At 41.3% G+C, this 14,358-nt stretch overlaps 1 protein-coding gene across 8 annotated transcripts in view; it reads right to left on the bottom strand.

Moving 5' to 3' along the window:
• ddx4 (DEAD (Asp-Glu-Ala-Asp) box polypeptide 4) overlaps positions 1-14,358 on the bottom strand; it is a 94,914-nt gene that overhangs the window by 63,723 nt on the left and 16,833 nt on the right. For 7 of the 8 annotated variants that reach the window (XM_043688756.1, XM_043688788.1, XM_043688798.1 and 4 more), the window contains exon 4: positions 4,592-4,669. The exons of the other annotated variant lie outside the window; for it this stretch is intronic. In XM_043688756.1, coding sequence (XP_043544691.1) covers positions 4,592-4,669 — 78 coding nt within the window. The remainder of the gene's footprint in view (positions 1-4,591; positions 4,670-14,358) is intronic. 8 annotated transcript variants of the gene reach the window in all.

Raw genomic sequence — 14,358 nt, 5'->3', positions numbered from 1 at the left:
AGGTGGGCGGGAGTCCTGATTGTGAAAGTAAGCTTGGAGGCGGAGGCGACGGAAGAATTGTTCGATGTCACGGCGTGTATATCTCCTTCCCCACTGACCTATTGTACTCTATGCTACTCTCTCCCCACCCCCCCCCTCCTCTAGCTTATCTCTCCACGCTTCAGGCTCTCTGCCTTTATTCCTGATGAAGGGCTTTTGCCCGAAACGTCGATTTTGCCTGTCCTCGGATGCTGCCTGAATTGCTGTGCTCTTCCAGCACCACTGATCCAGAATCTGGTTTCCAGCATCTGCAGTCATTGTTTTTACCTGGTTTACTAGCACAGCCAAATGTTAAAAGGAAAGTCCTCCAAAGCTTGCAGTAAGCAGGATTCTCTCTCAGAGGGAACAAAGGGAGGAAGAGTTTTCGTCTAAACTGAAATTCAATTTTAAGATATATCCCACTGTTGGATGGCAATCAGCATTTCAAGCTCATTGACAGGAAATTCTGATTATAACTGTCATTGTGTTCTTGGAGTTCATATCCTTGATTTATTATTATTTCTTTAAAAAAAAATAATGTTGATAGAGCTGTATGGTCTCCACTTGTCACGTAAATGTTTGTGTTGGGATCGTAACTTCATTAATTTATTCTTTTACCAGTTTTGCTAATTGTATATTCAATGGAAGTAGAAAAGACAACAGTTTGACTATTTTGATGACCGAATCTAAACATTTACATTAATGGTTTGGCTCAGAGTACTGGCAGCCAGTACAATGGTCTCATCCAAAAGTCATAATACCAAAAAGTTAAGTTCTGGTCTTACCAGAGTTCAATAAATCTAAAATATTTAACTGCTAGAAAAGAAATGCAGGTTGCAAAGACTCAGCATTAAAATTACACTCAACTTCTCAAGCAGGGAGCACCCAATTGCAGTCAGTCCAAAATATCTATTTTTGGAGGGCTCCAGGAGCTAATTGCACATTCTCAAACTCTTATTAGGTGATGCAATTTTGTAGATTTATATTTTTTTAAAAAGATTAATGTATAGATATGGCAGCACCAAGTATACAAATGTACATACATTATGAAAACAATTAACAAGATGGTTTTACTATAGATGTCCCACAGTTTTTATGATAGTGATGGAGTAACTAGATCTCACAAGTTAACATTGTGACTAAGTCTCATCAGCATTCCTAATTGATTGTAAGCAGCTGGCACCTCTCAGTCATTTGGTTTTGTTCAAGAGGTAGGTCTCTCAATACATTGTGTCGTGTGTTGACAAGCACATTACAACACCAACTGTATAAAAAACAGAAAATATATGTAAATCTATGCTGATGCACGAAGCTAACCATCAGATAATGAATGGTTTAATTCATATTTCAGTGACTTCAACTCCATCCCCCCACCCCCAATCCAATGCAGCACCTCAGATGCTATGTTTGACATTGACTTTGTGTGCTCATTGGCGAATTTGCCTTCACAAAACCACATCTGTTGCGCAGATAGCTCGCATTCTTACAGATGTGCAGTGACATCACTTGTCACTCAAAATCCAAAACCAAACAGCTCAAGGTAGCCACACTGACTACAATGCTTGCATTTGGTTCTCCAGGACATTAAAAGACCTCGTTCTACGTTGTTGTCAAGCATCTTGAGCATTACAAAACTATTAGCGCTACCTACTGGCCAAGAAAAAATGAGTACTATGAATGAAATTGTTTAAATTTGAAATCTCAGGCCCAGAAGATCATAAAGTGCCCAAAACAAAAAAAGTGTTCTGAGCATGTATCACACATCATTGGCATGTTTCTAGTATCAATGCTGGCAATGGTTCAACAGCTGCAATTTACTTTCTCCAGAATTACCTTTATTTCTTGATTGTAACATTTCCCCATTGTTAGTCACTTTTCAGCCCCACTCAGCATGAGCCTCCTTCCCCTGAATCCATACCACTAAATAAATCAGAAGATTTAACTACTTCCAGTTCTACAAAAAAGAATGATTCAAAATATTAAACCTTCTGCTCTCTGAATAGGCTGCCTGATGGATTACTTGTTTCCAACATTTGATTTTCTTTTTTAAAAAAAAAAGTTTCCCATGTTCACAGTATTATTTTCCAAACATTTCCTTAAATATTTAGTGGCCCACTTCAGAGTTATAATTATACAGGAATAGGGACTTTGCAGCCAGGTAGTTGAATTGGCCTGCAAATGGCCACCTGGTAACCTACACAAAGAAAAACATGAAAGAGTCATCCAAAGTGTGGTATAGATATGTGCACATATGCATAAAAATGCATTAACGGTTGCCCTGTACAATATTCCCATACATTATGGCTCCTCTGGTGTTGCAGCAACAACAAGGTGGTGGCTGCCAGAAAATAAGATGCAGTTTGATTGGAGTAACAAGTTAGCCTGGGAGATATAATGCCAATAGCTGCTTCACCAATTGCAGATTAATCTCTCCTATGCTGCTGCTTCAGTGCCTCCAATGACAGCATCTCCACCTCCTTTTCTTGTTGCTCCTCCACCAAGGACAGAAGCCACAATTGGGCAAGGGCAAGAGGGAGAGAATCTGTCATTGGAGAAGCTAAAGCAATTAGCCTGGACAATTATCTGTTGTTTGACTGGAACACTAGTCAACCTCTAGAACAGCAAAGCCAAGAAAAGAACAGAAGAGGGTGGAGGAAATGGGACACCAGAAATAGATTTAAGAGTACACACAGAGGCACTGCCTGCACCTAGAACAACAGCATTAGCTTGGAGATAGAAGTCTCACTGCACTTTAAATTTTATGCACTATTTGTGCATAAATAGTGTCAGGTAGGTTATGGGAAAGGCAAAGATAAACAATCGACCGTGCAGATTCATTTGGTGTTTCTGTGGGAGAAAATCCACATCCTGTCCACCCACAGCATGGCCACAAACAGCACAAGGAACCATGTCTGCCTAAGCCACAACAGAAACGACCCAGAGTGCCTCAGTCTTGACCAAACAGGCTGACTAACACAAAGCAGCAAACAAGGGATGACTCAAGCCACTTCCAGACTGGCGAATACACTTAATGAGAGAGCCTGACAATGGACTTCCTAGCTCTCAATAAGCACAACTGTTCCTGAAGCCCTCAGGGCAGTCTCACTCCTCACACATACTGGAACTCCACAAAGGATGCTCAGACTGAAAGGCACCGAGGTACCTTATTTGTGGACGAATCACAATGGAAACCCAATGATGCCAGGATGAGAAACAATAGCACCTACTCTCAGAGGATTGGAATCTTCTGACTCAAATAAAGAGTGATTGCTGCTTCCAGACGGCTGATTGTCCTCCCATTGATTGTGTTTTACCCTTTATTGTACTGTAATTCACACCACATTACTGTATGCCTACAAAACTGCCTGTGCCTCCTGCTCAGGGAAGCGAACCCTTGGTCTACCTGTACAGACCGTCAGTTCTGTGTCAGCCTAGTCAATTTATTACAAGCAATATTGCTGGAAAATAAACATTGTCAATTTCACCCAATTGCACTTGTGTAGTCTCTGTTCAATTGGGCTCAATTCTCCGACAGTTGCACAAAAGCTGCTAATGCAGCTATTTGGTATTTCAATGTATTAGGTTATTTAGATGAATCTAATTGTAGTTATATTAGTATTTAGGTGAAGAGAAACTTTCCATGCCTTTCCATTCTGGTTTTCAACTACTATTGGACAAGTCACATTTACTAAATAAAGGGGTGGCTCTGTACAGTAAATTTTCTCAATGTTGAGCATTGACATGGTTAGTATTCTATTTTGATCTGCTGTTTAATCTTTTGGTGAAAGGTTGGATGCGTTGTCGTCAACTCTTTTCATGTGGTATTGGTGCACTCTCATTTCAATGAAATCTAGAGTGGAAAAATCCAAATGCACCAGGGAATGCTGCTTGACTGCAGCACTGAAAACAGAACACCAAAAAAGAAAGTTTGATGCCTTCCTTCTGATTTCTTGTCAAATACCTTCACAACATTTGCTGATCATCCAAGGTGTTTCTATATTTTTTCATATATTATGAGTGGTCTGCACTGATCTTTAAAGAGCATTACTACATCCTTTTCTACTTCACTTACATGAACTCCACCCCATTAAACCAAAATTTTAACATATTGCTCCACATTTCCCTAAAACACATCTGACTGAAGTGGAGAATTCAGTCCACCAAGATACACTGTCAAAAATTCTGGAAAATCAATACACATTATTACATTCCTCTGACCTGCCTTATATAAAAATTGATCAACATTCGATCCCAGGAGAAAAAAAAAATTTTTACATTATAGTCACCACAAATCTCCCTAGAACATGCCAAGTTCATTCTGTGCTCAATGGCAGCAAACTGACCACTGGAGATACGAGAAGCATTAGTATTAAACAAATTATTTTGCCACTGGACACTGGCAGTACTTTATTGAACAGAGTTAGATTACAGCCAGGCCGTAAAGCCAAAACAAAAGCTAGCTTTCCTTATTAAAGCTCCAAATTGATACCACAACCCCATTTGCCAGACAAAAAACAAAATGTTGAAGCAGCATAAACTCCCAAATGCAGAAGATCTAGAAGTGGAAACTCACCTTGCTGCTTCCCAAATCCACCACTTCTGCCAAATATATTTCTATCGCTCGTGTTAAAACCATTCCCATCTCCAGATCCTTTAATTTAAAGAAAAAGCCATTAGTACTCCTTTCGGAAAAGGAGAACAAAAAAAAATCTAAATTCACTCACACCAGAACCAAATTGTGGGAAAAAAAATACAAAAAAAGAGGAATGATTTTTCATCACAAATGGTAAATAGTTGGACAATGGAAAGAAATTCCAAACACCAACAGCAGGCTTGTGTTGCTTTCTCAAGTCCCCTATCAAGTTGACAGACTGTTTGTTCTTTATGCTGCTGGACGGTACCAAGGAACAAATCTGTTAATATACAGTAGACCAGGCTATTTTCATGCCATGAAGAGTAATCACCTGTCTTCCAGGTGATGTCGTTCTACACTGTAGCCAGAGCAGGGCTTCCAAAACCTTGATTCCCCCATTGAAACCCTTTTGAAGAACAAAGTTGGCATGACCCTAGACTGTGAACTGGGGGACCAGGTTGGGAAAAGACTGATTGTCATCATGACTGACTCAGAGCACCAACCAAAAAAATGTAATCTTGTGACTGCAAGCCAGAGAGTTTGGGAAGCTCTGTTCTTGCAACAAGGCAATTTATGATATGGAATGGAAGGCATCTGTCATGCCATCTATAAAAATTAAAACGTTTTGTTACCAGGAAACTAACAACTTCAGTATATCTGTAAAACTTGGCTGTTTTGCACAAATCTATTGTCTTTTCTAACTCAGCATTCCTCAAAAGACATCAGAATAAACACTGTAGCACAGACAGCCAAAAGGCAAGTTACATTTTAGACAGCTAATACACCCCTAATTAAATGTCACCTATCCCACACTGCCTCGTCGTACAAACTACTCCTTCCCCAGAAGTAGCATCAAAATTAAGTGACCAACAACTGCACTGTTCCAAAAAAGAGACCACAGCCAGAGATTACTTATGCTGAATAAATACGTTTGTGTAAGATCGGCCATTTTCACCTTACCAAAGGTTACAACTTCCCAATTGCTAGACTTCGACAATTGCTAGACTTCGACAGAACTAGAAGTTTTTTTTTGAAGATTATAACGAATGCTATCTTGACAGTCACTTCTTTTAAAAGGAAAGATGGCGCCAGTTGGATTTCAGTCTTTAGCCCCATCAGCACTACTTTTATTTCAGATTCGTCCCTTCCTTTTTCATTCTTCAGATGCATTGGGTGCCTTTCACAAGGACAGTTATGAAACATTTTTGCAAAGCAGCTACCATTTTCATATTTCCAATGTTACTAAGATTTTTTTCTCCCTAAGAGACTAGTTATATCAGTTATATTAAGCTCAACCTAAATTTGAACACTTCATTCGTTTCTAGAATTTGCTACTTTTGGCCTACCACCAGCAGGCATGCTTCCTTCAATTTAGCACCATAAGAGCCATGTGAATCACAGCAAATTTTGTTAATTTAACATTTTAGTGAATCACAACTTATACCAACCGGTAAACTTTCAACAGTGTGGCTATTAGTAAATGTCAGTGTTTACAAAGCAAGAGGGACCCCTAGCTACAAACAATTTTCACTAACAGTACAGGGCATTCTCTTAAAACAACAGTTGCATTCCTCTGCAAACACGCACTATAGAACATCACGATATGGGAAACAGCTAGAGAAAATTGCTAGACCTGTTCAGTAGAAAGTTTGCATTGTCCAGTGTTCACAAATCACTAAATGAGTTACAGCCAATTCGTACTGATGAAACGCATGTTATACCAGAACAACCTACTACCCCATGACTGTCATTGGCATTTTCCTCTTTACAATACACATGCTACTTTCTTGACAAAAATCAACCAAAAACAGCTTCCACACACAGGGCAAGAAAATCCAGCCCTACCTCACCACTGCCTCCAAACTGACAGCTGAACATCAGGATAAAAACCTCCTCCAATTAAATATTGCAGATACTGAAGACAGACTTCAGACTCTGGTTCAAAGACATCAAATCACTGTTTAAGAAGGGTGGTAAGGACAAACCAAGGAACTATAGACCAGTGAACCTGACATCGGTGGTAGGCAAGTTGTTGGAGGGAATCCTGAGGGACAGGATGTACGTTTTTGGAAAGGCAAGGACTGATGAGGGATAGTCAACATGGCTTTGTGCATGGGAAATCAAATCTCTCAAACTTGATTGAGTTTTTTGAGGAAATAACAGAGGATTGATGAGGGCAGAGCAATGGACGTGATCTATATGGACGTCAGTAAAGCGTTCGACAAGGTTCCCCATGGGAGACTGATTAGCAAGGTTAGATCTCATGGAATACAGGGAGAACTAGCCATTTGGATACAGAACTGGCTCAAAGGTAGAAGACAGAGGGTGGTGGTGGAGGGTTGTTTTTCAGACTGGAGGCCTGTGAGTGCCACAAGGATCGGTGCTGCGCCCACTACATTTTGTCATTTTGCCTATATCTCTCTAAACTCTTCCTATTCGTATACTTATCCAGATGCCTTCTAAAATGTTGTAAATGTACCAATCCACACCATTAAATGATTTGGATGCGAACATAAAGAGGTACAGTTAGTAAGTTTGCAGATGACACCAAAATTGGAGGTGTAGTGGACAGCGAAGAGGGTTACCTCAGATTACAACAGGATCTGGAACAGATGGGCCAATGGGCTGAGAAGTGGCAGATGGAGTTTAATTCAGATAAATGCGAGGTGCTACATTTTGGGAAAGCAAATCATAGCAGGACGTATACACTTAATAGTAAGGCCCTAGGGAGTGTTGCTGAACAAGAGACCTTGGAGTTAGGCCACTGTTGGAATATTGCGTGCAATTCTGGTCGCCTTCCTATCAGAATGATGTTGTGAAGCTTGAAAGGGTTAAGAAAAGATTTACCAGGATGTTGCCAGGGTTGAAGGATTTGAGCTACAGGCTGGGGCTATTTTCCCTGGAGCGTCGGAGGCTAAGGGGTGACCTTATAGAGGTTTACAAAATCATGAGGGGCATAGATGGGGTAAATAGACAATGTCTTTTCCTTGGAGTGAGGGAGTCCAGAATTAGACGGCATAGGTTTACGGTGAGAGGTGAAAGATATAAAAGAGACCTAAGGGGCAACCTTTTCATGCAGAGAGTGGTACATGTATGGAATGAGCTGTCAAAAGGTAGTGGTGGAGGCCGGTACATTTAAAAAGGCATTTGGATGGGTATATGAATAGGAAGAGTTTGGAGGGATATGGGCCGGGTGCTAGCAGGTGGAACTCTATTGGGATATCCAGTTAGCATGGATGGGTTGGACCGAAGGGTCTGTATCCGTGCTGTACATTTCTATGACTCTATGAAATCAATCCCAGATCCTGGAGACTGACTGAAACTGAGCAAACCATTTGTAACTTGGGTGTCATAATTGACCCAGAGAGGATATTAGTTCAAATATCCAATCATTTTCCATTATAGGCAAATCACATGATTCTAGGAGAAAGCGAGAACTGCAGATGCTGGAGATCAGAGTAGAGACTGTGGTGCTGGAAAAGCACAGGTCCTGCCGCATCAGAGGACCAGAAGAATCAACATATCAGGCAAGAGCCCTTCATCAGGAATGAGGCTTGTAAACAAAGAGGGAGTGGAGAGATAAGTGAGGAGGTAGATGGAGGTGGGGTAATGGTGATAGGTCAGAGAGGAGGGTGCAGTGGATAGGTGGGAAGGAAGATGGACAGATAGGACAGGATATGAGGGCAGTGCCAAGTTGGAAGTTTGGAACTGGGATACGGTTTTTTTCCTGTTGGGGGGTGGGGGGGGGAAAAACACATATGAAATCCACATTGATGCTGTGGGGTTGGAGCGTCCCAAGGCAGAAGATGATGCTGTCTCCCTTCCAATTCACATTAAGCCCATTCACCCAATTCTCCTTTAATTCGTAAAGCTACTTGGGTAGTCTTAGATGGATATTAAAGATACTTTTCCTTAGTTTCTAAATCCATACATGGCACCATTCTTCCTGATCTCTAATCTTCCCCATCTCTGAACCTCAAGAATATATGCACTCTGCTGATTCTGGTTGCCCAATTATTCTCTCCTTGAATCCCCCCGCAATGCGAGGTCATGCCTTCAGCTGTCTAAGACGACAACTGTACAATTTATTCCATAAGTCTCACCCTGATAACTAATTTTTCTCCTTAAAAGTCGAGCTTCCTCACATGGGTTACAATGGTCTCTGCGAAGCACACTGGGTTTTCTTGAAAAAAGTTTCATTGAGGGATGCGCCTGTTGGCTGTGCCAACATGTATTTCCCATCTGTACTCAACCTTGAATAGAGGGGAAGAGGTTTCCTTCAACTGCTGCTTAAATGTTATTGAAAGTACTGTAATACATTGACAAAAATGTGACTTTATAATTTTAGTACAGGATCAAAAAGTATATGTACCAAGTTGCATTTTAAAAGGAACATTTTAAAATAGGGAGAGGGGTTGAGGAAAGAAATTCCAGAACTTTGCACCTAAACCAAATCAAAAGCCCAGGTACCGATGACTGCCACAAAAACAAGGAGATGCAACAGGACAAAAATTGGAGAGCACAGTTTTGAGGATGCAGGTAGAAAGGAGTGATACCAGGGGAGAATAGGAAAACAGGGATAACATTTAATGTGAACACCTTCAGGCTTAAGCAAACTGAATAGTGTTCTCAGTACTGTCCCACACATCTATATTGCAAATACAAGCTTACATACAGGATTTAGCTTAAATGCATATACACATCACTCGCAAGATCCTTAAAAATTTATGACAACTTTCTCTCTTACATCAGTATACACACCACACAACCATTCCCAACATCAGAGTCAATCAGCTAAGAAAAATGAGAGACTGGAAACAGTAAAAGTCCTAAAACACAAGTCAAAAAGAAGTGCAACTTTCAGTAAAATATAAGCTTGATAAGAAACTATAACATGCTTGCATTAAAATTTAGAATGTGTTATTATAGGACAGAAATTATTGCAGTTATGCTGCAGACACAAAGCACCTAAAAACTCATACTGAAAACCAGTGTCTGTCAATTGTGGAAACACTACATATTACATGTGCCTCATGTCAAATACAAGACTGCAGGATTCATCATCAGCATATGGATGCTATATACAGGGGAACCTAGATTATTCAAACTTGATGGACAGGCACAATTTCGTTCGGATAATCGATTATTCATTTCATTGATCAAATGCCTTTTCTCTGGGGCTCGGAGATTTTAAAGTCTGCTCCTCATCACGAGACTGCAGCAGCACACAGCGCGCAAGCCCCCCAACCAGATGCAACATGCCCCCCTCCATCCCCAAAACTGCCCTCACTCCCATTCAACACCACCCTCCCACCTCTGTGCAACACAGAAAGACTGCTGCAGTTGCCTTTGTGGGATAAGTCGCTAAATAGCACACACATGCACGCAACCACAGTCACGCACAACTTTTTACTGCAACTTTTTGACAGATTCCATCTTGCCCCTGTACAGGACAATGTTGGAGAGATTATCTGGGGAAGGAGGGTTTACGGTACACTCCTGTGTAGAACTCAGGGAAAGCATGGGGACAGAGAGGGTGGGCAGTCAGTTATTTGGAGATGGTGCTTGTTTAATCACTGTAAACAAACGATGCGATCACTGTCGGAAACACTCTTCGATGTAATGGTTCCATCGGGACCTTGATCTCCTTCGGATAATTGGTATTCGGATAATCGAGTTTCCTCTGTGCGCGCGCGCGCACACACACTAATTTAACTTGGCTTTTAAGTCAAACTATAAAAGATTGTTAAAAAATGGTTACTAAATAAAAGTTGCATAAAAGATCCACACTAATAGACATTCCAATTAATATCAGAAAATAGGAAAAACATTATCCTCTACATAGCTAATGTCAAAATGAAGCTCATGTGGAGGTTTCTTGCTTTTTGAACCATCACCATTTCAAGTACAGTGACATCCATTCAAGTAAGGCATCCTAAAAATGGTACCATTTGCAAGCTACTACCAGTGTGATCTTGGAGACCAAATCCAAGTATTCTCTTCACCTACTCCAAGCCACCAAATTTGTCTTCAGAAAAGTGTCTACTGGTCATCAACGTAGATGATCTTAATCCTCTTCAGATCAAGTGGCATGCAATGTCACGAACTCAATAGGAGTTAACTTTAAATGCTTCTGGTCAAAATACTTTCCCACGTTGTACATTCTGTCCAGCTCCTTCTTAGTTGTATCATCTTTATCACAGCCAAGCATGACATGCACGTGATGACAACCAGAGCTGAGCGGGAGCAAACAGAGCAGCCTGGGAGGATGAGGAGTTTCTGATTCTGAGGAGGAGAAACTGAAAAAGTGACATCACAACAGGGCTGTGATTTGATGGGCTAAATAAAGGTCTAAAATTTTGAATGTGTTAAATTGAATTGTTAATTTATTGGCTACAACTTGCATAAGCAGAAAATCAAACAGTTTAAAAATTAACAAACCAAATTCAAAACTAATTAAAATAAAAGGATGGAAGGTCAGGTGATATGTTGTTTCTGCACGATGTGGCAGCTGGTGGACTTCACTGTGGCTCCCAGTGACCATGTCTGCAGTAAATGTAGGGCACTGGAAGAATTCTGGCTCAGAGTCAGAGCTTCAAACATTGCAACACATCAGGGAGGGAGAAAGTTATCTGAATGCTGTGTTTCAGAAGGCAGTCACACCCCTTAGACTAACTCTAATTCAGCCACTGGTCGGGGACAGGAGGGTGTGGCTGTGAGTAAGGCAGGTTGAGGGATCCAGGAAATAGAGTTGCAGGAGCCTCAACCTCTGTCCAACCAGTTCAAGGATTTTGCTGCGTTTGGATGGGAATGGGGAGTGCAGAGAGGATGAACCGACTAACTGCAGCACAGGAAGCCATTCAAGTGGGAGACGGAACAAAAATGTTGTAATTAGGGACGGTATAGTTAGAGGCACAGACACTGTTCTGTGACCAGAATCGAGAGTTCCAAAGGTTGTGTTGCCTGCCTGGTGCTCAGATTCAGGATTTCTCATCTGGGCTACTGAGGAACTTCCTGAGTGGGAGGGTAAAGATCCAGTGGTCGTGGTCCTGGTCCATTTAGGTACCGACGACATAGATAAAACCAGGACAAAGGTTCTGTTAAGGGAGTACAAACAGCTAGAAACTAAATTAAAAAAAAACAAAAAAGTAATCTGTAGATTGCCAATAAGCTTGTGGCTCACACAGTAAAGGCTCAATAAGATTTAAGCATGGCTTAAAAGATTAGTGTTGGAGAAGTGGGTTTGAATTGTAGTGGAGAATGAGATTTGGGATATTAGACAAGAAAGGATTGAAGTTAGTTATGAACAGGTATTATCAATTCTACAGCTGGTGATAGTAGATAAGTCCTCTGGGCCAGATGGGATTTAGCTAAGGATTCTCTGCGAAGCTAGGGAGGTGGCACTGGAGCCTTTGGCTTTGATCTTTGAGTTGTCATTGTCTATAGGCTTAGTACCAGAAGACTGGAGGATTGCAAATGTTGTGCCCTTGTTCAAGAAGGGCAGTACAGATGACCCAGGTAATTATAGACCAGTGAGCCTTACGTCTGTTGTAGGAAAAGGTTTGGAAAGTATTATAAGAGATAGGATTTATAATCATCTAGGAGCAACAATTTGATTGCATATACTCAGCATAGTTTTGTTAAGGGCAGGTCATGTCTCACAAACCTCTGAGGTTTTTTGAGAAGGTGACCGAACATGTAGGTGGGAGTAAGGCAGTTGACCTGGTATGCATGGACTTCAATAAAGCCTTTGATAAGGTTCCACAAGGTAGGTTGTTGGAGAAAATGCAGAGGCATGGGATTGAGGGTGATTTAGCAGTTTGGATTAGAAACTGGCTTTCTGGTAGAAGTCATCGAGTGGTGGTTAATGGGAAATATTCAGCCTGGAGTCCAGTTACTAGCAGTGTGCCACAAGGACCTGTTTTGGGACCAATGCTGTTTGTCATTTTTATAAATGACTTAGAAGCAGGCATAGGTGGATGGCTTAGAAAGTTTGCAGACATTAAAGTTGGTGGAGTAGTGGACAGTGTGAAACAATGTTGCAGGGAGACTTGGATCCAATTCTTGGATGTTGCAGAATTGGGCTGAGGGGTGGCAAATGGAGTTCAGTACAGCTAAACGTGAGGTGATTCACTTTAGAAAGAATAAGAGGAAGGCAGATTACTGGGTCAATGGAAAGATTCTTGGTAGTGTGGATATGCAGAGGATCTTGGAGTCCATGTACATACATCCCTGAAAGTTGCCACCCTGGTTGATAGTGCTGTTAAGAAGGCACACGGTGTGTTAGTTTTTAAACTGGTAGAAGGATAGAGTTCCAGAGCTGTTATGTCATGCTGCAACTACACAAAACACTAGTCCGGTCGCACTTGCAATATTGTGTACACTTCTCATAGTCCCATTACAGGAAGGATGTGGAAACATTGAAAAAGGTACAGAGATTTACCAGGATGTCGGCTGGACTGGAGGGAAGGTCTGAGGAGGAAAGGCTGAGAGACTTGGGTCTCTTCTCATCGGAAAGAAAGAGGTTAAGTGGGGACTTGATAAGAGACATACAAGATGATCAGAGGATCAGTTAGGGTAGACAGTGAAAGTCTTTTTCCTAGGATGACGACGTCAACTTGTACGAGGGGGCATAACTACAAATTGAGGGGCGATAGATTTAAAACAGATTGCAGAGGCACATTCTTTATGCAGAGAATGGTAAGGGCGTGGAATGCCCTACCTGCCAATGTAGTTAACTCAACCACATTAGGGAGATTTAAACAATCCTTGGATAAGCACATGGGGGAGGGGGATGGGCTTAGATTAGTTCACAGATCAGCACAAGATCGATGGCTGAAGGGCCTGTTCTGCGCTGTATTGTTCCATATTCTAAGAATTCATGGGACACTGGCACCAGCACTGTGGAAGGAGGGACGGTCTTCATCTGAACCACAATGAGACCAGGAGTCCTAGCAAATCGCATAACTAGGACTGTAAACATAGTTTTAAACAAAATTGGGGGGGGGGGGGGGGGGGGGATCAGAGTTCAGTTAGAGGGAATTAGAAAAACAGTTAAAAAGGAGAACTCAGGAGAGGTAATTAAAATCTGCAGCACAGACACAAATAGGGTGTATAGAAAGGGTTAACAATCGAACTTCAACCACGCTGGACAAACGAATGACAATGAGAAGAGGGACAGTGAATACAGGGCTGCAGGTATTATATCTAAATGCACATAGGTAAGGTAAATCAGCTCTTGGAGCTCATGGAGACATGGTTGCAAGGGGATCAGGACTGGGAGAAACAGAAGGTGCTCAGATGGTATAGAAATCTGTGGAGGTAGAATTGAGAAACCACAGAAGATTATTTAAAAAAAAATCATAATTTGGAGTCAGGAGCTGGGGCACAAGATACACCAGGAGATAGAAGAGAGGTGTAGGAAGTGCAAAGTTATAGTGATCATGGGGATTTCAATATGCAGGTGGACTGAAAAAAAAATCAGGTGGGTTGTGGATGGAGAGAGATAGTGTTTTAGGTTACTTTTATTCACTCACCAGCTCGCTATATTAATTCATAACCCTTTGCTAACCTGTTATTTACTATAACACGGTTTTCATTCATAAAATAGTTTAGTATATTTTACGATCAAAAGATAGACAAAATTAACACAACCCTTCCTTACTAAAACAACCCTTTCAACAATTACTGCTTTTTCACACCTTCAA

This window comes from Chiloscyllium plagiosum, chromosome 1 (genome assembly GCF_004010195.1).
Source record: "Chiloscyllium plagiosum isolate BGI_BamShark_2017 chromosome 1, ASM401019v2, whole genome shotgun sequence".
Lineage (NCBI taxonomy): Eukaryota > Metazoa > Chordata > Chondrichthyes > Orectolobiformes > Hemiscylliidae > Chiloscyllium > Chiloscyllium plagiosum.
This window is presented reverse-complemented; position numbering and strand designations above follow the sequence as displayed.